This window comes from Aspergillus ibericus (assembly GCF_003184845.1).
Source record: "Aspergillus ibericus CBS 121593 unplaced genomic scaffold BO80scaffold_1, whole genome shotgun sequence".
NCBI lineage: Eukaryota > Fungi > Ascomycota > Eurotiomycetes > Eurotiales > Aspergillaceae > Aspergillus > Aspergillus ibericus.
Genome location: NW_020292099.1, coordinates 1,241,322 through 1,267,828, shown reverse-complemented (window position 1 = coordinate 1,267,828; position 26,507 = coordinate 1,241,322). Strand labels below are relative to the sequence as shown.

The 26,507-nt window shown below is 54.2% G+C and overlaps 9 protein-coding genes across 9 annotated transcripts; 3 read left to right on the top strand and 6 right to left on the bottom strand.

Moving 5' to 3' along the window:
• Window positions 1-913: 913 nt before the first annotated feature.
• On the bottom strand, window positions 914-5,022 carry BO80DRAFT_343114 (proteasome regulatory particle lid subunit RPN3; the record flags this gene model as incomplete). The annotated part of the gene is made up of 6 exons (XM_025715218.1): window positions 914-1,075; window positions 1,131-2,347; window positions 2,529-2,530; window positions 2,947-3,089; window positions 3,161-4,455; window positions 4,527-5,022. 6 exons carry the CDS (start codon window positions 5,020-5,022, stop codon window positions 914-916), a joined length of 3,315 nt encoding a protein of 1,104 aa, XP_025580708.1.
• A 745-nt stretch (window positions 5,023-5,767) lies between these two features.
• BO80DRAFT_430719 (uncharacterized protein) lies at window positions 5,768-6,626 on the top strand (the record flags this gene model as incomplete). The annotated part of the gene is made up of 3 exons (XM_025720711.1): window positions 5,768-5,832; window positions 5,894-6,256; window positions 6,317-6,626. The coding sequence occupies 3 exons, from the start codon at window positions 5,768-5,770 to the stop codon at window positions 6,624-6,626; spliced, it is 738 nt and encodes a 245-aa protein (XP_025580707.1).
• Window positions 6,627-7,764: 1,138 nt separating this feature from the next.
• Window positions 7,765-10,191, top strand: BO80DRAFT_10891 (putative transcription initiation factor TFIID subunit 12). Its single transcript, XM_025713392.1, has 2 exons — window positions 7,765-9,542; window positions 9,613-10,191. The coding sequence occupies exons 1-2, from the start codon at window positions 7,950-7,952 to the stop codon at window positions 9,865-9,867; spliced, it is 1,848 nt and encodes a 615-aa protein (XP_025580706.1). The 5' UTR covers window positions 7,765-7,949; the 3' UTR covers window positions 9,868-10,191.
• Window positions 10,192-11,657: 1,466 nt separating this feature from the next.
• On the bottom strand, window positions 11,658-14,784 carry BO80DRAFT_10868 (1-phosphatidylinositol-4-phosphate 5-kinase). The gene is made up of 3 exons (XM_025713390.1): window positions 13,428-14,784; window positions 12,403-13,363; window positions 11,658-12,343 (listed from the first exon to the last, which is right to left on the bottom strand). The coding sequence occupies exons 1-3, from the start codon at window positions 14,555-14,557 to the stop codon at window positions 11,825-11,827; spliced, it is 2,610 nt and encodes an 869-aa protein (XP_025580705.1). The 5' UTR covers window positions 14,558-14,784; the 3' UTR covers window positions 11,658-11,824.
• Window positions 14,785-15,530, bottom strand: BO80DRAFT_10851 (uncharacterized protein). Its single transcript, XM_025713389.1, has one exon. It carries the CDS (start codon window positions 15,430-15,432, stop codon window positions 15,013-15,015), a length of 420 nt encoding a protein of 139 aa, XP_025580704.1. The 5' UTR covers window positions 15,433-15,530; the 3' UTR covers window positions 14,785-15,012.
• Window positions 15,531-15,956: 426 nt separating this feature from the next.
• BO80DRAFT_10849 (uncharacterized protein) lies at window positions 15,957-16,354 on the bottom strand. Its single transcript, XM_025713388.1, has one exon. The coding sequence runs from the start codon at window positions 16,288-16,290 to the stop codon at window positions 16,045-16,047; it is 246 nt and encodes an 81-aa protein (XP_025580703.1). The 5' UTR covers window positions 16,291-16,354; the 3' UTR covers window positions 15,957-16,044.
• A 1,014-nt stretch (window positions 16,355-17,368) lies between these two features.
• Window positions 17,369-19,132, bottom strand: BO80DRAFT_420675 (histone H1/H5 family protein). Its single transcript, XM_025718419.1, has 7 exons — window positions 19,053-19,132; window positions 18,932-18,957; window positions 18,760-18,782; window positions 18,504-18,634; window positions 18,285-18,346; window positions 18,029-18,223; window positions 17,369-17,969 (listed from the first exon to the last, which is right to left on the bottom strand). Exons 1-7 carry the CDS (start codon window positions 19,117-19,119, stop codon window positions 17,853-17,855), a joined length of 621 nt encoding a protein of 206 aa, XP_025580702.1. The 5' UTR covers window positions 19,120-19,132; the 3' UTR covers window positions 17,369-17,852.
• Window positions 19,133-21,309: 2,177 nt separating this feature from the next.
• Window positions 21,310-23,313, bottom strand: fen1 (multifunctional nuclease RAD27). The gene is made up of 5 exons (XM_025718418.1): window positions 23,244-23,313; window positions 23,059-23,144; window positions 23,027-23,031; window positions 22,335-22,896; window positions 21,310-22,279 (listed from the first exon to the last, which is right to left on the bottom strand). The coding sequence occupies exons 1-5, from the start codon at window positions 23,254-23,256 to the stop codon at window positions 21,758-21,760; spliced, it is 1,188 nt and encodes a 395-aa protein (XP_025580701.1). The 5' UTR covers window positions 23,257-23,313; the 3' UTR covers window positions 21,310-21,757.
• Window positions 23,314-23,437: 124 nt separating this feature from the next.
• Window positions 23,438-26,350, top strand: BO80DRAFT_371169 (uncharacterized protein). The gene is made up of 4 exons (XM_025716476.1): window positions 23,438-24,052; window positions 24,128-24,971; window positions 25,037-25,313; window positions 25,373-26,350. Exons 1-4 carry the CDS (start codon window positions 23,772-23,774, stop codon window positions 26,194-26,196), a joined length of 2,226 nt encoding a protein of 741 aa, XP_025580700.1. The 5' UTR covers window positions 23,438-23,771; the 3' UTR covers window positions 26,197-26,350.
• The last annotated feature ends 157 nt before the right edge of the window (window positions 26,351-26,507 follow it).

The window sequence follows — 26,507 nt, the reverse complement described above, 5'->3', positions numbered from 1 at the left end:
GTTTCAAGGGAATCAGTGGCAGGTGATTGCAGACTACAGCATGATGATAGTGCGGATATGTTCGGATTTTCTGACTGGGAGATGTGGCAGTGAACGCGTCGGTATGAGCTGTCTGTGCTCGTTGGTTGGGTTATGCAGGTTCGCCGTGATGCCGGCTAATCCCTGCCACCAGATCCTGCCACTCGGATCCATTATTGTCTCCGGGATCAGTCCACCCATCTCTATTCCTGCACGAGACAGAACGGCATCATGATTTTGCCCCGAGTCATGGAATGAGTGGCTAATTCGGGAGAGGATCAAGTATATCTGGCATATCCCCTCAAGAGTTCCACCGTTGGGAAGATATTTGTGATCGTGGGAACCTCGAAAGCTTCGGTTCCGTAGGCTATACTCCTCACTTTCTGGGACATAGCTGAGAGTTAGCGCGACCCTATTTCTTCTGGATGAATTAGAATCCGTGATCAAGTGTTGAGAAGCAATGGGAGGAACTAGAGCACAGACCATCAGAGCAGCCCAAGCAGTGAGCCTTCCCCGGTTGTCGATCGTTGGGGGAAAGAAAGGAGTGACTGGTGAAGCTGTATTGTAAGATCCGATCTGTGGCCGTAACCCTGCACGTGGCATTAGTTATTCGGCAAACTACAGCAAACATCGGATCACATCAATGCTCCTCATGTGTACGCCGTACCAAGCATGTCCGTCCAACCGAAAGTAATGAAATTGTATGAATAGTCCTGGGTCTATCCCCAACATTCTAGGCTCTCAGCAAGAATACAGAGGAAGGTCTATACCAGCAGACTCGCGATAATACAGAGAACGTAGTGGTACACGGGCATCGTCGCGCCCAATATCAACAAGAAGACCGCACAACCAACGCCAATCCGCCAAAAGGGAACGCTGATGGATCGCTCACTGTCTACTTCCGCCGCTTCATGGTCTTCTCGCACATCTGGGCCAGCCCCGCCTTGGCTTCGCTGTCGGGGAAGTCGGCGATCGCAGCAATGGCCTTGTCAGCATACTCCTGGGCCAGAAGACGGGTCTGCTCAACACCGTCCGCCTTGATGACGAATTCCCGGGCCTAGATTGATCATTGTTAGCCATGCAGCTCCGCCATTGGAATTGAATCATCTTACCTTCTGAACATCACCGGCTTGGCTGAATTTCCGGCCGACCAACGGACCGAGCTCCGGGTAGTCCTTCCAGGCAAACAGCAGCGGCGCCGTAGCCAGACCCAGCTCCAGGTCGGCACCAGCCGGCTTACCCAGTTCAGCCTCGCTCACGGTGTAGTCCAGCATGTCATCCACAAGCTGGAACGCCAGCCCCAAGTTGCGTCCGTATTGGTACGCGGCCTCAACCACCTCGGGAACGCTGTGACCGAGCACGGCGGTCGAACGGCAGGACTTGCTGATCAAGCTACCCGTCTTCAGGTAGGTCTTCTGCAGGTAGTACGAGAGGGTGTCGTCCGTGAAGACGGGGTTCTTCTCATCCGCCGCCGTGTTCTTCAACTGCATGAACTCGCCCTCGACAAGGTTGGTGATGACGGTCGACATCAGCTCGATGACCTCCGGGTCCCGCAACCGTGCCAGCGCCACAGAGGCCCGGCCCAGCATGAAGTCGCCCGCCAAAACCGCCATCTTGTTTCCGAACTGGAGGTTGGCGGATGTAAAGGACCGACGGGTCACGGCGTTATCGATGACGTCGTCATGCAGGAGAGACGCGGTATGGATCAGCTCGGTGATTTCAGCCAGCCGCCGCTGCGTAGGGAGGATGTCCTTATCGCCGGCAAAGTCGTACGGCGCGTCAGCGTTAGTCGAGGAGAGCGAGCTCAGGTCCGGGTTGGCGTCGACAAGGATCGAGGGCGAGCTGATGGGGTCGTTCACCGTCGCGGAATTGGTGTCCGTGCCCGGCTTCCGGGGACACAACGCGGTGGCCTGGGACATCAGCAGCACCAGAAGGGGCCGCATATGTTTCCCCTCACTCCGGGTGTAATACTTGGCCACCTTGTCCAGGGTCGGATGACCGGACCCGAGCAGCTGACGGAGGTTCTTGGTCAAGAATTTGAGCTCCTTGCCGACCATTCGCAATGGGTCCACGGAGATGCCGGGGGGTGCCTTGGGCAGGCCTTTGAAGATGGTCTGAGCTGCGGAGACGGCGGCACCGAGCGGCGAGACATCCTTCCGTTTCGTGGGATGATATTTGCGCGTTTGCAGCTGGATCTGGCTCGAGAGGAGGTCGTTCCGGAGGCATTGCCAGCAGACTATGGTGGAGGGCGTGACGCGTGACGAGAGCACCAGCCCGGAGGCAGGCACCGAGCGAGCTCTCATGGTCGGGGAAACGTGCGGAGCAGTGACTAGGAATGAAACAGGATAAATTGCAAGGTCATAATACCGGGGAAACGAAGGATTGGAAACCGGTCCGGGTCCGGGGGCAGCACCAGTGCCTGGGTGGATGAGCAAAGCGCACTTGCTGAGGCCGCCGAAGATTTCAAGGCGGAGGTCGCCTCGGGCCGGCTCGGGGTTCCTGGCCGGCACCGCTCTTGCCTCTACCGTCTACCCAGTATTATATCGCCGTCTCGACTTCCCAGCCTCTCGACCTGCTCTCATTCATTGACAGAGTCATTATTACAAGTGTTGTTGTCTAGTCCGGTGGAAATCACAGCGGCAATCCTGGTTCACGTTACCCACCCGAACACCCACTGCCGGACAGACCGCATCTACACCGGGAATCGCGGTCCAGCCACCAAAGGAAAACGGTTCAATCACATACAGGAAACAAGTCAGATCACGCCGGGGCAGCTCAATCCTACCCATTTCTTCATACACACCCACAGCACGAAACGACACATAAGAACACAATGTGGAAGCTTCCCTCCGTCCTCGGCCCATCCGGACGGGATATAACAGGATTACAAAACGAAAAATTGCTGTATGCTTATAACCTCACACCCACTAGATAGCATCGAAGTCGCCGCCGGCATCCTCGTCATCCATGTCTCCTTCCTGGATCTCCTTGGCCAACTCCCGCTCACGTTCGCGAGCCTCCTGTGCACTCTTCAACTCAAGCCGGTGTTGGTTCATGGGGAATCGCATGGCCTAGGGGCACAGGGAAGTTAGCAGGATACTCTTGACAATGTTCCGGGCATGCGCCCTCGTAGAAAACCCACCTTCACGCTCTCATCGTGGAGACTCAAGCAAGCTCTGATGCGCTCGTGGAACACCTCCCCAGGCTCCCTGGTGGCATAGATGTCGCCCACCTCCTTGCTCTTCATGAAACCCCGCTCATGGTCCAGGCTCGCCTCGATCACACCGTCCCGGATAGCCTTGGCCACAATATACTCAGCCGACTCCTCGCTGTCCAGTCCGAGGCGAAGGCAGATATCGCGAAGGGAGATACGGGAGTAGGAGAGAGACATCATGCGGATACCCGTCTTGATAACGTTCTGCCTCAGGCGCAGGATGAGAGTATATGTGCCATCCTTACGGAAGGTCGCACTGTGGGTGTTGACGATGTTGAGGAACCCGTCCAGATCACCCACGCTCACAGCCTGAACAAGCAGGAAGTAAGGGTGCATGGCGCGCTCCAGGGCCGGCTGTCGAAAAATGGCGCGGTCGGGAATATCACCCATGAGGAGTTCCACCACCACAAGAAGCTTATGGGAGGCCTGGTAGAAGCCGCGTGCGCTGTGACTAGAGGGCGACTTGCGAGTGGCACCAATCAAGTGTCCATGGGCATCAGTATACTGCAATTGGATGGCACGGATGCGGCCCAGGTAGTACAGATACCGGGCAATCTGGTTGTTGGATGCCGAGGCGGGGAACTTGTTGTGCGAAATGAGGAGATCTGCCTGAGAGATGTGGGATGTAGACAGGTAGTTGCGCAGTAGTAGCGTCATCACGGTAGCCTGGGTGTCTACGTCCTTTCGGAGGACGGCCGTCCTCAGGGCCGCGAGCAGAGGCTGGCGGATCTTGGTGACCGTTGCGGCGGGGGATGGGGGAAGAGGAGCGACCTGCTCGTAGAAGAGAGAGTAGTAGAAGTAGACGCGGGCCGCCAACGAGTCGAGAGTGCGGCGGTTGAGCGTCCGCAAGCGCTCAATCAGGTTCGTTGAAAAGTCGGCGCCCAGTTGAATCTCCTTCCGGTCATACAGATAGATCTGGACGAGGATAGACAGGTAGATGTCGACCTCGGGCAGAATCTCTTTGACAGAAGACTTGGTCTTCTCCTCGACCTCCATCTTCGCGCTGGCCCGACCGCTGCCCAGGGCACCCGCTTGATCGAGGGCATTCAACAAGAATGAGGCGGTCACATTTGTGGCCGGGTAGGTCTCCTCGATAACCTCTGCAAGACCATCACCCGTGATGTGTTTGCGCATAGACGATATCGAGCGCAATACGCGGAGGGTGAATCTGGGATCGAAGTGGGTGACAGCTCGGTCGAGAAGTGTGAAGTTGGTCTTGATATCTGAAGGAGGGGTGCGGCGTTGTTAGTACCGAGCGCTGCGCAGTCCTAAAACAAGGGAAGATGAAACCAACCTTGAATAGCCTTAACCTTGGGATCAACCTCGGGCTCGGCCTCCTCGCCCTCAACTCCCTCCATGGCGACGTCGCCTTCTTTGTCCGAGCCTTTCTCGCCGGATAACCTGGAACCTTTGGTGGGGGGCACTACAACAGTCATCTTCTCGTCACCTTTGCGGTCCTGACTGGTGTTGGATGAGGATGTAGGCCCACCTGCCGTATCCTCTCCCATCTCCACATCTTCCGAGCCGTTCACGCCATTCTCTGTCGGGTCGGACCCGTTGGCACGCGGCTGGTCTCTCTGCTCACCCATACCGGAGTTGGCAGTGCTGTTCGATGAGGCGGCTTTCGTGGTAGAGGCGGCTTTGGCCTTGTTGGCAGCGGCGCGGGCAGGCGCCGGCTTATCCTTATTGGAGCTTTGGTTCTGCGAGGTAGAGCGTGCCTTCTCACCGTTAGCAGACGAAGAGGTATCTGACTTGCTGTTCGATCTCAAGGAGCGCCTCTCAGCCGGCATCTTTCGTGTTTTCTTGTCTTAGATTCCAGCTTGGAGCTCAGGTGAGCACTGAGGACCGCGGTACCGGAGACAGAGGAAGGGGGAAGGAGGAGAGACCACTGTCCAAAGTCCGGAGATACAGAGATGGAAAACGACGAGAGTCACGACGAGAGAAGCCAGAGAAGCCGAGACACAGGGTGGGGGATGATAGGGGATGGGGATTGGGTTGAGTTGGGAGCAGATGGTTGATGAGGTGGTGATGTGATGTCAAGGCTGGCTCTGGATGGACAGCGAGAGAACCAGCACAGGAGCTTAGTCAGTATCGGGGTTGGGGGACCAAGCTTACCAACGGAGTAACCGGTCAGCTGGAGATCTGCGTGACGCCCTCGCCTGTTCGCGTCAGGATGGAGAGCCAAAAAAGTTCGATCGGGGGTCCGGAAAAGTGACAATGGGCGTGGGGGAGGAGCTCTGGACGTGATGATGGGGAACAAGTCGCCAGAATCGCTGGAGAATTTCGGTGACTCGCAGCCGGGTTGCGTTGCGTTGCCACTACCATTCCTCGGGGCCCGCCTGAGGCACCCACAGCTTGGAGCTCTTCTTGGCGTGTTTACCCGTGTTGCTCTCCCCAATGCAATAATAATAATTAATTAACCCCAAATAATAATAGTAGCCTCCTTCGGCCTTGATTCTTCTTTATTGCTTCCCCCGCAGTTGAAACCACCCCCCAGGGCAGAAGACCATAGCAACGTCCCCCACCCAACACAGCATGTCGCTCCTCGAAAATCATTTAGAGCAGATCTCGCTCTCTTCCAATGCCATTGCGGAGCTACCGTATGCACCCCTCCCTCTCGCCTTGCTTCTTACACGACATTGATTGATTGTGTCGCTCCAGCTTTCCCCCGCCGCGGATCTTCACCAACGCCCTTCTGGGCCCCCATGACATTACCTCTTTGATTCGCGATACGGAGGCTCATGAACGGGCTCTCTTCCAGACCGACCCTTCCGTTAAATCAGTCGGTTCACAGCGACGAGCCACCCGACGCGGCACGCAGTTCCCGCAGGAATCAGAGGGCGAGTCCATGGCCAGTCGGATCTATTCGGCCAGAAATAACAAAAGTCAGTCTGCGGTCGCCAGGGTCCTGGGCTCCGATATGATGGAGGAGATCAAGCGATCCGCGGGCACGTCTAGTAGGGGTCGTGGTGAAGTAAATGTCGATGTTCTACTCCGAGGCGCGGAGATCCTCTGCAATGTCTAGTACGTCATCCCTCCTCTCGAGAAGCAGTGTATGCTTGCATATACTGACTGCATGTGAAGCCCTGTCGCTGGTGCGCATGAGAAGATCGCCGGCCTGCGTTATCGTCACGAGTTGGTTACAGAGTCGATCAATGAATTGGAGGCACGTGTGGCCAGAATTACCGCCGAATTGGAGAAGATTAGCCACTCGTATGGAGACGACTTTGATGATTACGATGGCACCGACGCCGTTCAGCCGGAGGTGGCGCAGGTCACGGATGCCGACCTTGAGCGAGAGATGGCGGAGATCCGAGAGCTGGAGAGGAAGAAGCGCTCCCTGGAGGCCCGAGTCAATGGCATGGAACGCGATCTAGGTGGATTGTTGGGGTGAAGTACTCTCCAGGCTTCATTCTACATTATTCACTGTTTGACGGAGACAGTGTTCCCAGACACTGTTGAGTCGCAAGAACTTGCAACGCCTACGTCGGCCATATACTTAGAGTGACGGGCTGGTGCTGCATAGATGTGGCTGGTATCACTCTTGTTGTGGCTGATTCGGCTGGCTTTTTCTGGCATGACGGGAGACTTTGCTCAAAGGGCATCTATCGGCATTCGGACAAGCCATTCAATCTACTCCACGTGGATGCTGTGCAACTCTCTCTCTGCCAGCTAACCCATCTTGCAGCATCCAGTCAAGTGAGTCTCTGCCAGATACGCCAATGGGTGTTCCCTGTGAGGAAATACTTCCGCTATGTCGTCTTTGGCTGTTGCACAAAAGATGAGCCGCAGCATGGAGGAAATCCGCTCGACATAGCCGACCCCGTAAGGATATACGGCTTATCCTGGAACTATGGGCCCAAACTGGGTGATGGATTTGATATGCCGATATGAAGCAGACGTTCCAATGCTGTTATCACAGCTCCGCACTTGTTGATTTCTCTTGGACATGTACCGTCCAGCCCTTTGTGTCTGAAAAGCCGTGCCGGGCTGCACAGAGTTATTGATTGTCATTGAGGATGTATTTGTTAGATATTGTATCTACACTCATCACTAGCTAGTAGTATTATCCTGGGAGTGCTGTTGTAACTTACAAGCATCAAAAAAAATTTCTTATATTTCTCCCTAAACTGTCTTGACCCCTTTCAATAAGTGATAATGTATTCCTTTGTTCAAATGGCTTTCGGTTTCCCTCATTGCATCGTCATTGCTTCACTACAGCTAGATGCGGAGACTGAACCCCCATGCCTCCCATTCACTGTGTTACACCACCGAGGATTTCAGCAGCGCCTGGCAGCCATCATCGCAACTACCAGTACTCACTTAACCCTTGCTGCGAGGGCATGACTGGGTGTTAATCCTTTTGAATCGACCTGAATCGCCCCTCGGAAACTGGCCAGGCGTGCCAAGACTGAGGCTCCCCCCATCCATCTCCAAATCCTCTTCAACCTTCGCCCCCCATCAACTCGTCTCTCGGCGATATCATCCCTCTCAGGCGGGGAACGGCTGCGACAAGTGCAAGACTCTGATCCTTGGTCGCTAATCCTCCGATCTAGCACCTCTCAGACACTACATTCCTTCTCTACCGCTGGTCGGGGCGCTTGGGACACGTGCCTGAGAATCCCGTTCTCCGGAGTCTCAGCGACCATTCAACCTCTCTCCTCGCGGTCTACTTCCCCCCCTCCCTCGACGTAATACAAGCAGCATCATCATCGGTATGGACAACTCACAGGCACCGCAGCAGGCTCAGGCGCAGGCCCCTGCAGCCCAACCGATGATGCCTCAGCATTCGAACCTGATCCGGACGGACCAGGTCCAGAAGCTTCCCCATCTCAATGACCAGCAGAAAGCCCAACACACCCAGCTAGTGCGGACCCTCTGGGAACACCTCAACACGCGAGATCCTCAAAGTCCCGAATACCAACAGGCTCACGGTCGGCTCACCCAAATCTCTCAGAATCTTATGAAAGGCATGCGCGCGTTTCAGCAAAACCGTCAGATGCAACATCAACAAATGCAAGCGTCCGCGGCGCAACAAGGCCAACCCGTTCAACGGTCGCAGTCGGTCAATCCTCAGACTTTTGCGCAGCTCCTTCCGCAGATTCAGCAGAAAGTCAACACCCTCCAATTCTTCCTCCCTCCCAACATCAGCAACGAACAGGCCCAGACCTGGCTCCCGGAGGCCAAGCTACGATATGGGATTGCACTGCAGAAACAGGAAATCGGGCGGGCGCGCATCGCAGACCTCCGGCAACAGTTTGCGACACGTCAGGCCGCGGGGAACATGACCCAAGACGAGGTCCAGGAATTTAAAAATCGGCAGCTTGCGGCGGAGAAGCTGTACCGGGAGGGCAGCGACTTTCTGAACAAGTTCAAGGAGCAGCAGGACACCTTTAAGGCTCAGCAGCAGAGAGCTGGAGTGCAGCAGCATGTTCCTGCCCAGCCACACCCTCAACAAGGCGCGGCTCCAGTGGCGACCGGCCCAGGAGGAGGTGGTGGTGGTACATCAGCCGACGGCCGTCCACCCAGCGTGCCGGGCACCATGCATCCAGGCCAGACTCCGACCCCGGCGCCTCACACCATTACATCTGCCGTCTCCGCTGCTCGCAGTCAAGCCGGACAGACTGCCATGTCTCCCTCCACCTCTCAGCCAGGCCAGACCCCGACTGCTCAGGGCCCCGGTACTACCGCGCCTGCCGTTCCAGCAGCTGTCACTCCGCAACCACCGCAGCAACAAGCACCCCAGCCACCGCCCCAGACCCAGGCACAGTCACAGCAGGGTCCCCCCGGCTCTCAAGTCACCTTCACTCAGGTCCCGAACGTGGACGGCTCGACGCCGACCCCTACTCCGGCCCAGACGATGGTCCAAGGGCCTCCCCGCCCCCTGTCTCAGCAGGCTGCCATGGCCCAGGCTGCACAGAATTACTCCAACAACAACGTCAATAACAACAACATGGGCCAGCAGCAGAACATGGCTCAGCCCGGTGCCAACTCCCATGCCCATCCTCCTGGCTACATTCCCAACCGTTCGGCTGATAACTCGGCGCGTAACATCAACATGGCGATCCCTAAGAACTTGAACGTGCCTCCTCCGGAGCCCGTCAACATGGCTCCTGCTCGACCGACCTTGTCCGGCGGTCCCAGCCACGCTGCGGTCGGTGTCATGAACCAGCCTGCGATCCAGAAACACCCGGGCTACGTGCTCGAAGGCGAAGGCCAGCGCGTCCTGAGCAAGAAGATGCTGGATATCCTCGTTCGTCAGGTCACTGGTGGTGGAGAAGGCGAAGGACTCACTCCTGACGCCGAAGAGGTATGTCGCATCGCCCCTACTGCCCTCTATCCTCCCGATGAACAACAATACTAAACCCCTCTCCGCACAGTTCATCCTTCAAATGGCCGATGACTTTGTCGACGACGTGATCACCGATGCCTGCCGTCTGGCCAAACTTCGTCCGTCCTCGACCCTTGAGATCCGCGACATCCAGCTCGTCCTGGAGCGCAAGTACAACATGCGCATCTCCGGCTTCTCCACGGATGACCTGCGCACTGTCAAGAAGCCTCAACCCACTCAAGGCTGGACTCAAAAAATGTCCGCCATTCAGGCTGCCAAGGTTACACAGGGCAAAGCCGAGTGATTCACAACCAGCCACCAACGGCTTACATGTTTCTTTTTCATTACGACTTCACGCGTGGGCTTTCTTTCGGTGTGCATGTGGGTTGACTCTACTATCAAGGCGATGACCGGGATCTGGCTGGATGTTATCGAAGATTGGTTTGCAGTATTGCACTGGTTCGCACTGGTTCGCACTGGGGTTTTACCACATAAAATGTCTTGGCAGCACTTTTTTCCTGATCCTGATCACTATTCTCAGGTGGCGTTAGGGGGCTTTGGGTGGCTTTTTTCTTCTCACTCTTCTTTTCACGTTTCTACCTTTCCCCAACAATCACACCCCATCAATTCTTCTCTTCTCTTCTCCGCAGATGAATCTATGATCAAACTGAAAACTTTCATGCCTTGCTTGTTGCTTTTTGCAAAGGCGCCATCATCTGTGTCCACTTATCCTTTCTCCCTTCTCGTGTCTAGTCATCTACATTTCTTCCCTAATACTTTTCTTTCATCCCTTTTATTCTTTTGACTTCCCCCATTATCTCCTCCCTTATCTCCACCTCTCATGTCTTGACCTATCTCACCCCTTTATCTTATCTTCTTGCTCTTTTTCTCTTTCCTTCTTACGCCGCACAATCGATCACGGAAATACCCACTCAGGCAGGGTCCAGATGAATGAATTATGATTTGAATTGTGGGATCACTTTATCTGCTTGGTCATCATTACTAGTAGCAGTAGCAGTTTGTAGTTGGAATTATCGTTGTAGTATTAATCATTATTTGCTCTCTTGTGTGCAGAGTCCACTCGCATAGGATAGCATAAGATAGCATAGGATAGGATAGGGCTTGGGGCGATGGCCGTAGTTGCTATACCCGATTCAATACGGAGTGCAACACAACACAACATACTAACATAACTGGCAGCTCGGAACCACGGTTCTTGTAACATTGGGTTTCCACGCATACCAAGTCCAAACCTAAAGTTCTGTATCATAATAACTGTACCGTTCTTGCTATATGTAGCCTGCACTCCGAGGCTACGGATACGGGGTTTAAACAGGATGTCATGAACAGAAAGGCGATGATGGTATCAATTCTCTACTTGCTGTGCGTCTTCTATCAATCTTCTAAAGGAAATACGAGCTCAATGAAAAGGAACATCAAAGAAAACACCAACACAATTAAGTCGCTCGAACCTGCTCACGCACAGTCGCTTCTCCCGTCCATGTATACAAGCAAAGAGGCCCAAGAATGCCAAACAACCAGACAATGTATGCTAAGCCAAAAGAGGTCAGAGGGTAAGGAAATAAATATAGTCAGTCAAAGAGTGAGGTTGGATAAAGATCCAAAAGTTGGTGGGAGAGTCGAGCAAGTGTGCACAAAGGGAACAACACAAAAAGATAATAGAGAAAAGGCAATAAGATATTTAATACAGGGAAATGTGAGCCACTGAGAAGCACTTGGGTTGTTGCCAGTTGACCCCTCGTGGCAAAAAGATAGACGAGCTAGAAAGCTGGCGTCCACAAAAGCTGTCACAACATGACACTAGGAAATAAAAAAGGGGTGAAGAAGAGAGATAGACAGTAGGAGATAGAGAGAGTGAGGTAATTGATACAAAAGATGTTAGACATGATCGAATATTGCTTGCCATGCTGAGTCGATAGAAAAGAAAGTAGGGCTAGAGCGGATGATACTACATGGTCAAAGAAATGACCAAGGTCAACCGATAGCCGGTGGGATGTCAAGACGAAAAGGATTGATCCTGACGGACGGGCAGCGCCCGATGATGCAAAAGGAATCACATCAATCGTGGTAACATGAGACTATCACAGAGACGGTTGCGGAGCAGTGGAGGTATGGACGGAGAAGGTGCGCTGCGGGCAGAGGTAGAGAATCCGTGGCGCCAGGGTATGAGGGGGAACAAAGCGTTATGAGCTGCGAACAAGGATATCATGAAAATTGATGGAAAATCAGCACCGTAGAGGTTATTGTCTGCCGGAGACAGATACCAGGTCGGGTTGTCCATCGCGAGCAATTCCCTTGCCTTTTCTAGCGAAGGGCGCCCCATTGGCTTGGGGAACTGGAGGCAGTTCTTTTTCCTGGGCCGACGATGGACCATGGCGACTGTGTTGGCTATGTCCTCCGACGCTGCTGGCCTCTCCCGCCTCATCCACGATCGGCAGGAATGAAGGCGCAACAACCCCGCTAGGGTCAGCCGGGTCTCGAACAGTCGATAACGTCCGGGGCTGGGCTAGAGAGACATCCTTGGAGGCCTCCTTCTCCGCTGCTTGCATGGTCCGTTCAACAGACTCGGATCGCTCCACAGAGGGCCTACCGAGTGCTCGGGCTTCACGGTGTCGTTCGGCCTCCTCCTTGGACATCGTAATCCCCTTGATGAAGTTGATGAATCGATCCCCATAGCCCTCCGGAGGTATAGGCGAGATTTGAGTTCGATCATGGGACAGGCCCTTGAAGAAGTGTTCTATCTTCTTCACCATTCCGTACTGTCCCAGGCTGTTAGTCAAATCCAAAAAAAAAAGCCAATACTCCAATCCGAACTTACGTGAGTCAAGCAGTCAATAATTCCGAGATAGTAGATCTCTTCGCCAGGCTGACCATTTTCATGCGTGGCTCGGAATCCACCATCGTCGGCGTAGAAGACATGATACTTCCGTTCATCGAGAATCTCCTCGGGCATCTTAGCGGCCGCTTTATCGAGCGGCACTGGACGCTCACGCTTGATGAGCATGCGAAGTTCGCGGGCCTTGCGCTCATTCTCCAACTTAGAAGGCGTGCGCATCAGCATGTTTGGATTGGCGTCTTCCTCACGATCACCCCCGGGCTGGAACACCTGCAAGGTCTTGTCCCGGAGCTTCTCCTCATTGCCTCGTGCCCCGTCATGAATCCCCACCAGAAGCGAATAATCCATAATCTTGAGCTTCTTCAACAACTCAACATCACGTTTCAGCTGAGCCAGAAAAAACTCCCGCTTTGACGGACCACATTGTATCTCGCGGTTTCTGCGTACCCAGTTCAAGTCCTTCAAGGTAGCTCGCGGGTTCTTCTCCAAATCCTCTTCGCGCAGATCACGGCCGATCATTGAACCCTTCAAATCGAACGTCTGGTGGATATCACGGTGAGGCGGGAACAAATTGTTCATAACCACAAAGTGAATCTTGCGACCATAGGCCATCTTGACCCGATGGAGACCGTAAAATTGCGAAATCAGGGTGTTCGGGTTTTGCTCAACGTGCCGGTAGTATTCGGGGAGGATTTTCCGCAACAACTTGTGTTCGGAATGGTGGATTGTTTTAATGATGTACTTGTAATCTCTAGAGAAGTAGAAGAAGCTTCCACTCTTCCCTGGCGAGCCAAGTTCAGAAAGAATATACTTGCTCGTTAGAGACATCAGGTAGTCGGCAGGATCCAGTCGGAATTTTGCTCGGAGGTGACGGAAAACCCAAGGCGCATAGTCCTTGAACTTGAAATCGTATTTGGCGGAAGGCGTCAGTTCGTTTCCGGTTCTGGCCAGCATCAAACGTCAGTACTTGAATGGCATATCAAGGCAGTAATAACATAAGCGCGTACATGTCGAAGGAAAACTTGTGCTTAGCCTCAAAATCCGCCGGTGTTAATTCCCGATCCATCTTCGCATTGATCCTCGACACGGTGAACCGGATTCCGGTGAGCATGTTGTACGCTGTAACGTAGTTCACATGGTTCTGGTCAACCTTGGTTCCAACAATGACGCGCTCGTCATCATCGTCGTCCCGGCGTCGTCTCTTGGAGGCCCGCCTCTGTTTGATGGCTTCCGCCCATCGGGCCGCATCTTCGTCTGGGGCGGCGTCGTCGGAAAGTACGTCTGACTGGTTGGTCCGGGTGGCCCGTCGGGCCAAGCTGAAGGAAGTACGGCGAATTCCCGCCGTGGGAGACAATCGACCACTGCTGAAAGCAGCATCCTCCGCGTTGTCACGGCTACTCCGACGTCCGCTGGCGGCTCGTGGGACTTGCAACGTATGTCGATGCCGGAGACCGGTATTAGCCGGCTCTTGTGCGCTACCGTCCATGCTCGGCGGTACCGGGGGGGAGGAGTAACGATGGGGACTTTTCTGCGAGGGCGACAATCGATCGGGATCTGGTGAAAGACGGCCAGCGTCATCGGGTTGCGAGGTCGACAATCGCGTGCCTGAAACATTGGCTACCGAGTCCGGAGCAATCATTTCGTCGGCGGATGGTCGGGGGTGGTCGCCATTCATCGTCGGCTTGCCGTTCAGCGACCGGGGGTGGAACGTCCCATTGACCTGCTGGCTTGCGATCGACGCCGTCGGAGAGCCTGCACGAGCTCCTGTCTCTACGGACTTCCTCGAAAGATCGCGATCCAATGTAGTCGAAGGCCTTCCGCCTTCTCGGGGTTCCCGGGCCGATCCGTTCCCTAAGGAGTGCATGCTGCCGTCTTTCGAGTGCGGCAATTCCTTCGTATACGAGCTGGCGCTCGAGCGCGGTCCATTCAGAGAGTAGGCACTGCCGTTGGTGAGTTGGCGGTCATTTGGAGGGGCTTCGAGATGGTTGGTGTCGCCATTGGGCCAATTTGTCCACAAGAAGGTATTCCCCACGGAGGTTTTCTCGGACGGTTTGCCCTGCGGCGACTCGAAGGAACGAGGGTGGGTGGCCGTCGCGGTGGACGATTGATAAGCGACGTCGCTGGCAAAGGATGGCATGGTCGCTTAGGATCGGGTTCGGAGGGGGAGAAAGCGGAGGTAGAAGGGTTAGGAAAGGGGGGGAAGCCGCGACGGGGGAAGGTCGGTCGGGGTTGGCCTTAGGATCGGGGGAGGGTGTGTCGAATGATCCTATCGGCGGAGCGACGGGGAGGGAGGGGAGCGCGAGGAGACGAAGGGGGAGATTAATCGATCAATGGCAAGAAGGCGAAATGCAAGAACAAACAAAGTTCCCGGGTAAAGCTGGAGAAGCCAGCGGGCGGCAGAGAGTTTAACGACCGATAGGCATGTTCAGGCGGACACTTGAAAAAGGCAGACGGTGCGACACAATCGACGTGTCCGCGTAGGATGATGGCGTGGAGGCTAGGTCAAATCGGCCGATGATGAAGGAGATGGAAATGTGTACAATCGAATTGAAACGGGTGAGGAAAAAACGAAGAGTGCACGGTCGAGGGGTATCAGTTGCAGAAAATAGCGCCGGACAAGAAAAATGAAAGGAGGAGGTTGGTGTCGATAGGGAGAGACGAAAGAGGCAGAGATGGTGGGAATGAAGAAGAAGAGGGGAGGAAAAGATGGGGGAGCAGCAGGCAGGATAAGAGAGAAATGAAGATGGAACGGAAGAGACAGAGAATTGGCGCAGAACCGTACCCGTATTTCGGGAGCCAAACGAACGTGGAGGTAAGGTAATAATACCACGCGAAAGGGGACGGCAAGGAAAAGAGAGCGAGTGAGCAAGCGAGCGAGCGAGAGGCTGAGCAAGAGAGAAAGACGATGACTACGTAGTACTTGGGGCAAATGAGAGATGGAATAGTGGAAAGAGAGAAGAAGAATTGGCAGTGGACGGGTGAGAAAAAAGTTTGACCTGTTCTTGTTGACATACACTTCCCCCCTTCTTGTCTCAGTTGGCAGCCTAAGAATAATATGATCTGAGAGATGGATTATTACGATGATGTTGATTATTAACTCCTTCCAGAGTGCTGAAAAACAGAGTTGGTCCGAAGTGAAAAAGAAGGGGAAAAGGACCCGGGCTGCGTCTGGTCCGATGCCTGCAGCTCCACTCCTCAGCTGTAGTAGTCAGTATCTACCTAGTACTCCGTAGAGGTGTTGGGTACTGATCCGTGTCCCGATGTATCTATATCCCAGCATCCCACCAGGATCAGAAAAGCGTGTCCACTGCAGTCTATCCTCGACCAGAACAGCAGCATCCAGATCATTCTCATCACCATCATACTCCGCAAAGTATGTACTTTCCTGAATCTCTTCGGTCTCTCTTCCCCCCCTCCCCCAAAAATGACTGCCCTGATATCCATCCATACGGTATGAGAGTACTAGTATGTAAGTATGGTATCAGGAGGCTTGGCACAATTACCCCGTCGCAGGCAGCTTCCAAGTTCCCTTCTGACATCCTCACACCCTGAGCCGATCTACTGAACCCTGAGGCCCTGGAAGGATTTCCCTAGCTGTCCTGTCAAGTGGAGGACGGGTAGTCTTTAACTTTGATCAAGTAGAGTTGAATGCCAGAAATAAACCCTCAGAAAGGAACGAGGCAGTAAGGTAGGTTCCTCCTTACCACGCTGCATGCAAGAGACAACCAACACAACGACCCCCGGAGAGATTGAGCACGCACAGCAAGGATGCATAAGCCATAAGGGCCATCTGTCGGTCCCCACCCGTCCATGACATGTTAGATTTGAAAATCGGGTTCGAGCTACTTTGAAGGGCAGGCCCCTGATCATGGGGAACAGTTATATTACTATGTACTAGGTAGCAATGATCTCCTGCGTATGGAGTAAAGTGGTGGGATAACCCAACACCTGGCCTCTTCGCCATCCACCAGGGATGGACATCAAAGTCCTCCATACATAGATAGGATTATCAATCCCCCCCCTCCTCGTGACCCTCCCCCTGGTTTGGTCATTACGTCCCAGCCCAAACCAGAATGACCCTGGTCAACAATGGCTAGCCATTGTTATCTCGCAGCTCATAATTCCATTATGGCTGCCAGTGTCCGCTGCAGCTCGGAGGGGGGGGGTGGCAGTCTCAGGTGGCTGGGGGGAATACTAGCACCTAACAATCCTGCGTCTCAATTCTCAAACATGGCGGCATTCGATAGATAAGTCAATGCAGCAACAGAATCAAATTGAGGGTACGACCTCCGCAATCCCCGTTTTCTACTTAGGCAGTGGGCAGTGAGCTTCTGCCTCGAATGATCGACAATAATGCCAACGTCACACACCAAACCACTCCTCCTTGCCCTGACGCAATGAGATTGACCCGGTAGGGGCGAATGTTCCGCCAGCTTCGTCGGCCAGACGTATCGGGCCAGCTGCAGCAGCCAATCTTCCCACTGACGACAGGCGGGGAAAGGAGAAAAAAAGGCAGCTCTAGCCAGGGATGGCATTCTGGGCCCAAGGTTGAGTTCATGCAGAACATTGACGTCCCGGTTCTTTTCGCGGGATACCAATACGGGGCACATACATAGTCCAACTTACAAGCCCCGTCAGCCCGGCCTGCGTACCGTACCGTAGCCCGGGCACAACGCCGGAGTTATGAACACAAGAGCCTGACTCAGCGGAAAGCGGAGAACGGGCCAGTGGGCGCATTGCTATTTTTGGCTGGGTCGGTGCTGCCCTTCCGTCTTCCGGCCACGCCTCGGTATCGAATCATCGGGTTCATTCGTACTAAACACTAAACTCCCTCATGCTCCAACTCAATCCACCGCCCGGTCCACTCTTAAGCACCGCCGGACATGCATCCATTAAGCTTAAAATTGCCTGTCCGAGCTACAATGGCCTACACACACACTAGTCGCGAATCTCTGCGCATCACTAGGCGCCATTCAGACCCTACCCTAGCACGGCGGCTTAGTACTGGTCTCGCGCTCACGGCCTAACTAATAGACCATGCATAGATGATGCCTCGACCGACCCGTCTTCGTATCGGCAACACGGCATCTCATCCGCGAGCTCAGTGGAAAAGAGGACAAGCAGTTTCATTGCATAACATTACACCTGCCCTTAGACGGGTGCCCCAAACATGACAGGCAAGCAAAAAAATGACATATCCCGTTGCAAGATCCATCGCAAGACGCCAACCCAACCGACACTGAGTGAAAACAAAATAGTAAACGATCCACGGCATATCCCAGAAGCAGTTCCCCCATTGATCAAAAGAAGAAAAGTGGCCAAGGTGCAAAAAAATTACAACAGAAGTGAGAAAGGAATATGGCCCAGGAGATATTACCATGGGCACACATCGCCGACTAGGAAGAACCGTAATCACATGATCGCGGAGAGCTTTAAGCCTTCTTCGCGGTCTTCTTGGTGGCCTTTTCTGCAGGCTTAGCCGTCGTCTTGGTCACACGGCCAGACTTGGTCGTGCCGAGAACCTTGGGCTTATCGACAACGGCGGGGGCCTGCTTCGAAATCAGTATCCGGTGTCCGGGGGGAAAGAACGCAAGGGTCTTTCACGTACAGTGGTGGAGGCCTTGCGGGGCTTGGCGGTGTTAGCTTTGGGTCTGCCAACAGGCTTCTTAGCAGTGGTGGCGCCCTTCGCGGCGGTGGTGGCCTTCTTAGCCTTGGGCTTCTCGGTCTTTTCGGTCTTCTCGGCCTTCTCGGCCTTCTTAGCAGCAGTCTTCTTAGGGGCAGCAGCCTTGGTGGTAGAAGTCTTCTATAGGCGGTGTGAGTGATGGTTTGTCTTCGTCCAGAAGAGGTTTTCATTGTGAACTAACCTTAGCAGCAGCAGGCTTGGGAGTGGTCTCCTTCTTGGCAAGCTTCACGGGTCCGGATGGGCCTGAAGATGCGACGCGTCAGTTGGCACGCCCCATCAAAAATCGAGACGGGAAGACAAGACGCGTGACGAGGGGAATCAAGCACACGTCTCGTGTGAAGAAGAGCGTCGAACGCCGTTAAGACAAAAGACGAAAATGCGCGCGACGGCTTTGACTTACCCTTGGGCTGGACGAACTCGCCCTTCTCAACACCGGCCTTGATGGCCTTGTTGAACTGGCTGTCGAAGGCGTTCGTGGAGGCGGAAGCAATCTTGTTGTTCGCCTGAACATACTTTTTGATGGACTGACGGCTGATGACAAAAGGGAAAAAAGACGAGTCAGCCAAGATCGCGACATGGGCACCGTCTGGGGTTGCCACGTCGCCGAGGAACGGGACCCTGCATCGGGCGGGGACCAGAAACACGAATCAACTTACCTGCTGCCATTGCGCTCTTTCAGCTGTTGCGAAAGAAGTCAGCGACCAGCTTGGGATGAAACAAGCAGGAGCCCGATGGGGCGTTGGGATGGACGTGTCACGGTCGGGGGGGGGAGTTCCCGCCCAGCACCCGTCATCCTAACGCGCCCTGGGAACAGCGTGATTAACTCACATTCAGGATAGCATCCTTGATCATATCTATATCCACGGAATCAGCAGACATTCGCGACAAAAATAAGACGCATTTCAATTCTACGCGATGTGGTGGTGGGGGAAGATCAGCCAAAACATACCACGGTAGGAGGCGTGGCTCGAGCCGGCCTTCTTGGTCGAGGTGGTGGTGGTCTTCTTGGGAGGCATTGTGGAATAGGGGAAGGGGGGTTCCTTGGGATGAGAGAAAGCTTGATAACAGAAGATGACTCGACGCGGAGGATGGCAGAATCGGATTGCAAAGCAAGGTGGATGGAGGTGGGATGGAAGCAGAGGAAGAGAAAAGCAGGCGACGACGGAAGGGGTGGAAGGCCGCGGGGCATCCGCGCTTTATAGGGCAGCGGGTGTTGACACAGGATCACCTCGCCGACAATCGAGCACAACACGTCAGGCCCTCTGCCTCTCCTCTTTTTTTTCCCTCTTTCCCTTTTTTTTTCCCTTTTCCCTTCGCTCGATTTTCTGGCGCGATTAACTGTGCCTTTTTCTCGGCTGTTTAGTGGCTCGATCAATGTGATTTCATCCGGGGGTTGCCCTTGTAGGTCTTCTTGTAGATGCCCATGCATTCCTTCTGGCCCGAGTTGCTGCTGGCTGCCCTTTGACGCGCATGATCCGACAACGCTGCTTGTCGACGCCCTACGCGTGCTCTTCCCCTCCATCCTCCCCCTTTCTCATGGGGGATGGTGGGCTCAGAGCTGGTCGACGCACATTCCAAGTGGTGTTCATATCGCTCTATCATCTGGGGAAATTCGGAAAAATTCATGTGGTGCCCCAAATCCGCACGCCTTTTCGCTCCTTAGGATCTCGGGTGCCGTCGTGACGCTTTTCACATCCACCACCCCAACTTTACTCGCAGCCCCCTCCCATCCTCCAATGCAAGCTTGAAGTCCACTTAATGGGATGTGGGGATGGAAGACAGGCTTATGATCTAAATATTGCACACAAATGAAGAAAATCTGTAGTCGCACCCCGGTTCTGGGAGGGCGATTCCCGCTGGGTTTCTGATCCCTCCATCCGTGCCCGCCCGATTACTTCTGCAGTCCGATCAAGCTCATGGATCTCCTGGCAGCCTACGCCGTGATCTTACAATTTAGAGCGGGTTTGGCGCAGTCAAAGCCCCTTGCATCGACAGCAGCCATTGGTCTCAAGGTTGTGGACACGCGATGAACGGAACGGCCGGGGGAGGGCGTTGTTTCACTTGGACTCCCTCGTGCGGAGGCTCGGGGTCACGAGGGGAGATGATGTTATGGATTTGGCTTTGGGGGCGTGGCCCAGCCAGGCTAGCTTCACGTCGGGAAGCTGTGAAAGGGCCTGGGGCAGTGGCCTATGATCGTCGTCCCTGCACGGTGATCCAAAGCTCCTGGACCTTCATACCGTGGTTCACATCGGCTTGCTCGCTTGGCGGGTGCTCGCCGTTCGACAGAGGAGGACTATGGCCGTCACGTAAACCTGGAAGCTCCCCGTACCACCTGATCGGGCCAGCTTGGAGTGATCAGAGCATTCACTGGTGGGGGGGGCCATGGCTTCGTGCTTCGTTGTAGCGATCGATTCTGGGCCGTGGCTGATATCGAGTGGTTGATGCCAATCCATGGGTCTGGATAAGAACACCCCCCCTCTTGATCCTCACCTCAAACGCAGGCCTCTCGCGTTCATTCTGCGCAGTAAGCAACTTCTTAAGGCCAGTTATGAGCAGGACCTAAAGTTGGACATGACAGCAGCGAGCAGACCTACCGATCTTGAGGAATGCTTGGCTCGAGTATCAGGTCCATTGCGGATGGCCTCGACAAGAACCGATATGCATGCAGGATCTACTCCCGCTCGGCCGCAACGGTGCGGGATTTAGTAGGGCACCACTCAGGCGGTATCCCCTTGGCTTGAGTGAATTAGACATCATTCTTCTAGTAAGTCACTGCAATCGGTTGGTCGGCTTATCAACCCAACTGCCTAGAATATCCTTCCTGAATCGTTGGTGTCGATCGCACTTCCCCCGCCCGCAACCCGTTTATATATTTCCCTCACCCGAGGCTCGATCATTCAGGCCAATGGAGCAGGGTCATACAAACCTCAATCGTATAGACCAGCTATCGAGGCACCATTAAGTGTGACAAGGAGTTTCATCATCGTGTGTCGAGCCAGCACATGCCGTCAGTCTGATCTATGAGAGCAGAGTATCGCGTGACCCCACCATAGACACGGGCACCAGCAGGGCAATCGTGCCACCTTCCTACCATTGGGATGGGGAATATCGGCACATCACCATTACGCTCACATTGAATTGGTCCAAACTGAATGCCCATAAGGATCACTGTTGAACCTGAATTCCTGAACTGGTTGCGGGCGCCTCGGCTCGCTGCCACTCGTCTCACCGAGTCCGTTTCCGATCTACAAACTTTGATTGCTACCGCCAGTCGGGTTGAACCCCCGTCCGAGAAAAAGCGCCAGGCAACACAGTTCCGCAAGTGTATCATCATCTGCCTTATCTACATGTTGCATTTTGACCCCAGGACAACCCAAAGAAACCTCCACGTCGTAAGTACGTGGCATGCTGGACGCGTGCATCCCGCCGCTGAAACGCCTCGCCGTACTGCATACAAGCCAAACCAGAAACGCCGCCAACCATGATGAGAACTGCCAGGATCCCTATACACCGACTTTCGGTGCCCGGGTCGATCGGTCATAATATCCAACTGAATGCTTTTTCTTCATGTCGCCCTGTCTCTTCCGATCATTGACCGAAGACCAACAGGGCCGAGGTATTATTACGAAGTAGACCAGTATTGACTGCAGGTGCTTAACCGGCACCGCGAGGCCGCGACTTGGCCTCTTTCTTGGCCTTTTGCTCCTCCTTCTTCCGCTTCTTCTGCTCCTGGATCTTCTCGTCGTGCTTGCGCTTCAGATTCGCCTTCTCGGCATCCGTCTTGGCCACTGGCTTGAAGAAGCCCTCCAGGCGGGATTGTTGAGCGGACTTCAGATTCTTTTGCAATCGAGCGGCTCCATTCCTGACGCGGTCCTCGTTGAAGCCCTTGTCCTTCACCAGGAAATCTACCAGACCCGGCACGTCGGGCGCTTCCCATTTGAAGTCGCACTCGGGGTCGTTGGCATCTCTCACGTCCGGGTTGAGGAAGAGCTCCCTGGCATCTTGATAGGGCCAGTCCTCGGGGATAACAAACTTCTTCTTCGGGTCATTCTCCATGAATTCCACCACCTTCTCCAGAGTTCCGTGGTCGCGGATTAGCTTCAGCGCCGTGTTTGGTCCGACCTTCGGGATCGGTTCCAGATAGTCGCAGCCCAGCAGAATGCAGAGATCGATAAACTGTAGCACAAGTTAGCCTCCATAAGGCAGTTGAGCATAGGTCTGGGGAGGGTACCTGCTGGCGGTCCATGCCAAGCCCTTCCAGCGCACGGTTAAGATGAATTTCCTGGATGGGCTCCTTTCTCTGCTCGCTGAACGTAAGGTGCCGCAGAAGAATGGGCGCCTCAAAGCACAGGGTGTCCATATCCTCCGAAGCAGCCGCGTAAACCTTTCCAGCCCGCGCGAGCACTGCACACTGTGCCTCTGCTTCTGTGGGCGCATCGATGTATGGAATGCCCATCAGCTTTAAAAGCTTCTTACATTCCGCATTATGCTCCCTGGTGACCCGTACTGTCCGGCGCGAGAACTTCTCGACGTCCTCCGCCGTACCAGTCTCCTTAGCCTCCTCGTGAGCCTCGGTTGCCTCGCTCTTCCGAGCAAAACGCTTGGCGAGCTCGCCGGACTTGAGCTTCGGCGGAGCCCCATCAAACACATACAGAGGCTTGATACCATTGTCGACCATGCGCAGAGTACGGTAGAACATACCCATCAGATGCGACGTTGTCTCTCCGGTGTCGCTCATGAGCTGTTGACCTTCGGAACGAACGGCAATGAGGAAGCTGTAAATGCTCATGGAACTGGACGACATTAGTGGGAGAAACTCGAAAAACCGGGGCAGGGAAAGCCTACGCATCCTATATTGTCCGTTTTTGTTAGCTTTGCCTGCCAAGTGAATGGCTTTCGGGAGAGAGAAAAGGAGGTGGGCAGGCATCAAGACGAGAACAGGGGACTGAACATACAATGGCGACCTTTCGTCCGAAGTGGTTCTTGATATCCCCTGCCTTGACGGCATCTGGGGCGTTCTCAGAAATGACCGAGAACAGCTCTGGATATGGTCAGTTCCAATGAGCTCTTGGGATGAGTTGTGCTGCGACACGGTGATCTCGTTCGCGATGATGGGAATCAGAACGAACAACACACTCACGTTTAATACCCATTGTGGAAGCTACTCTGAATACCCAACCCAACAATCAATGAGGCAATGTCTGTCAGCCGGCGCAAGCGGTGGATGAGAGAAACCGCGACAGGAACGCGCCGCGGAGCCTACGCGCCATGCGGTCATCATTAGACTTGGATAGGCTTAGCGGCACCGGCAAGCTACGCCACACGTGACAGGAGCTCCTCCCCGCGGATGGAAGGTTCCCCGGTTCCTCTTACATAATCCGGCTCAGGCTGCAAGGCCCTCAGGCCCCACCGCCACGAAACCCCGTGCAGGCGACTCGGACCGAAGCAGTAAGGCGCCGTCTGTTATCGGGCCTGGCCGTCTCGGTCGAGTAGACAAATCGCAGCTCACGGAAAAGCATCCGCCAGCATCGGTCATGCCCAGCCTCAAACCCCTCTCCTCTCCTCGTCTCTGCGTCGTGCCGTTGGCCTTGTCTTGGTGGTTTAGGTCGAACCACCCCCACCCAAGCGAGCTACATGATCTGCCCAGGACGATGCGTGCATTGGCATCATGAAGCGAAGCCGTCTTCAATTCGAGTCTAACGGTGACGCCTCCTCGGCGGCCTCCCCTCAAGAATCGCGCCCGCACCCTACCCCGGAGAATGACTCCCAGCAGAGCCCGAGACATGTCCCCAAAATCTCGCGCAGGATCCGAGCCTGCACTGAATGCAAACGCCATAAGGTCCGCTGCGATATGAATGCGGGGGAGTCCGTTTGCCAGAGATGCCGCCGCATGGGCCTAGAATGTATCGTCAACAAGAGCCTCCAGACATTGCTGGACGACGAGACAGAGTAATTATGCCCTTTGCTACGTCTGTGTAGTTTGCCATTAGAAGATGCGGCTAACCAGCACCCGCGGTTCTTTAGATGGAAGGCTACAATGGAGCTCGCAATGGCAGACTTGCTCCGAAAGGCTCAACTACCGGATCTTTCATATTATCAAGCTATCGGTAAATCGACGGAGCCACCGTCAAAGAAGAGGGATCGGCAAGATTCCACGGTGTCTATGGAGGATACGCCTTTTTCCACGGGTCACGATGCGGGAACGGACACGCTCGAGACCAGCGCGCGTAAAGTAGTCCTTGAGTCCAGTACGTCCGACACGACGTTTCAACAACACTCAGAATATGCCCTCGACAGGGAAGAAAACGGAACCTCCTCGCTCGTCACGGCTCCGATGGGGAGCTTGTACGAAGTGACTCAGTTGAGTGATATTCAGACGACTTCACCGGGGAGACATCATGCTCCCGATCGGGCTCTTGTCAGCGATTTCGTTTCGCGGGGAGTGGTAAATTTACACGAGGCAGAGGAGCTGTTCTCCTACTTTGATCAAGTACTTAGCCGTTATCTTTGGGATGGGATATTACTGGATCACAAAGACCTTACCTCTGTGAGGAACTCTTCCTCAATGCTCTCCGCCGCCATCCTGGCTGTCACGGCCCTTCATATGCCCAAGAAAGAACGGACTTTCGATATATGCTATACGGAGTTTGCTAGATTAGCATCAGAATCAATGCTAGACAGACACCACACCCTGGATGATTTGCGCGCGTTATGTATAGGCGCCTTTTGGCTTGCGGACGTAAGCTGGAAGTTGTCTGGGTATGCAGTCCGAATTGCCACCGAGCGCAACCTACATCAGTCTTACCGAAGAGCCATCCAAGGCTCGCCGGAGCATATAGAGCAAGCTAGGCTGTGGTATCTTCTTTATGTATGTTCTTACGTTATCAGTATTGGCCGCTGCTGTGCTATGCGCAATAAGGCTAACCTTCTTAGACTCTAGAGCATCACTTTTCTATCGCATATGGACGACCGCCAATCATCCACGAGGACCAGAGTATCACGAACCACAATAAATTCACGCTTGACCCCAACGTGCAACAAGGTGACTTGCGCCTGCACAGCCAGGTCGATCTGTTCATCATCCTAACACGGATATATCACGCCTTTGGGCCTGATGTTGACCTGGAGGTTCCCGACGCCCAATTCTCAACGATCGAGAAATTTGACGCTGATCTTGAGAACTGGCGGACCTCTTGGTATCCTCGGCTAGGTAAAATTCCCCCCATATCACATCATCATGCAGATGGCTAATGTGGCTTGTACAAGTAGTTGGAAGTCGATATGTCGGTGCGTATCCTTACAGGGCTGTCAATCTGCATTACCACTTCTCTCGTCTACAGTTAAATTCGGTGGCTTTGCGGACTTATCACTCCTCGGTATCGACACGCCACATGTCTAGTCAGCGAAAGAAACGCGCGAACCTGGCTATCCAGTCCGCCATCGATACCCTTTTGGTCGTCCTGGATGAACCCGATATCCAGAGGGCTTTGGTGGGTGTTCCGTTGTACCTCCACAGCATGATCACATTTGCCGCCGTTTTTCTGCTGAAGATCGCTGCCAAGGGCTGCTCCAGCACCATTCCCAGTAACCAAGGCCAGCAGAACTCCATCTCATCGGCCGGGCTACACATCGACGTCGCGTACGTGCGTGAATTGGTCGGCCGGATTGTTGAGATGATGGTGTCCTGTAGCAAGCGCGCAAGCGAACATCACCTCAGCCACCATATAGCCCGTGGCTTGAGAAAGATGCTCACGGGGTTGGAGGAATGGGAGAAGAGGAACTCCGGCAGTAACCCATCCCTGGCACACAGTTCCCATGACAATTTGTCCATATTTAAACCCATTGTGATTCCTGGGGCTCAGCCTCTAGGCGAACGGGATACCATATTAAACCATCCGCCTCCGTTGTTAGGGGTCGCTCCTCTGTCTGCCGAAAGAGGGAACAGCTTCGATTCCGAGGCAACGCAGGCGAAGCAGCAGAGCGGTCTCTCCGAAGGTTCCGTCGATCCCATGATGGCTGACCTGTGGGGCTTCGATGAGGACTACTTTCCAACGGGGGTCTTTGATTTCCTCCAGTCCCAGATGCCTGCTTGAACCGGTACCGCATCTTCTGAGTGAAACGCGTGGTTGATGGGGCTGTAGGACGGACAAGCAGCCATACTGACGTGGACTATCTATTCCAAAATATGTCTCCATATTAACGATAAAAAATGCATGAGCTCATATGACCAAGCCCAATGGATTTCTCGGCATGATCTTAGGGTATTTCTAACTGCTTTGCATCTGGTAGATGGATTCTATACTGCAATAATATAGAACAACCTTCGAGCAGGCTGGCCACGGCACGGCTGCAGCTCAAGCAAGCTGGGATAGATGATGGATATATCGCATTGTCGGGTATCCTG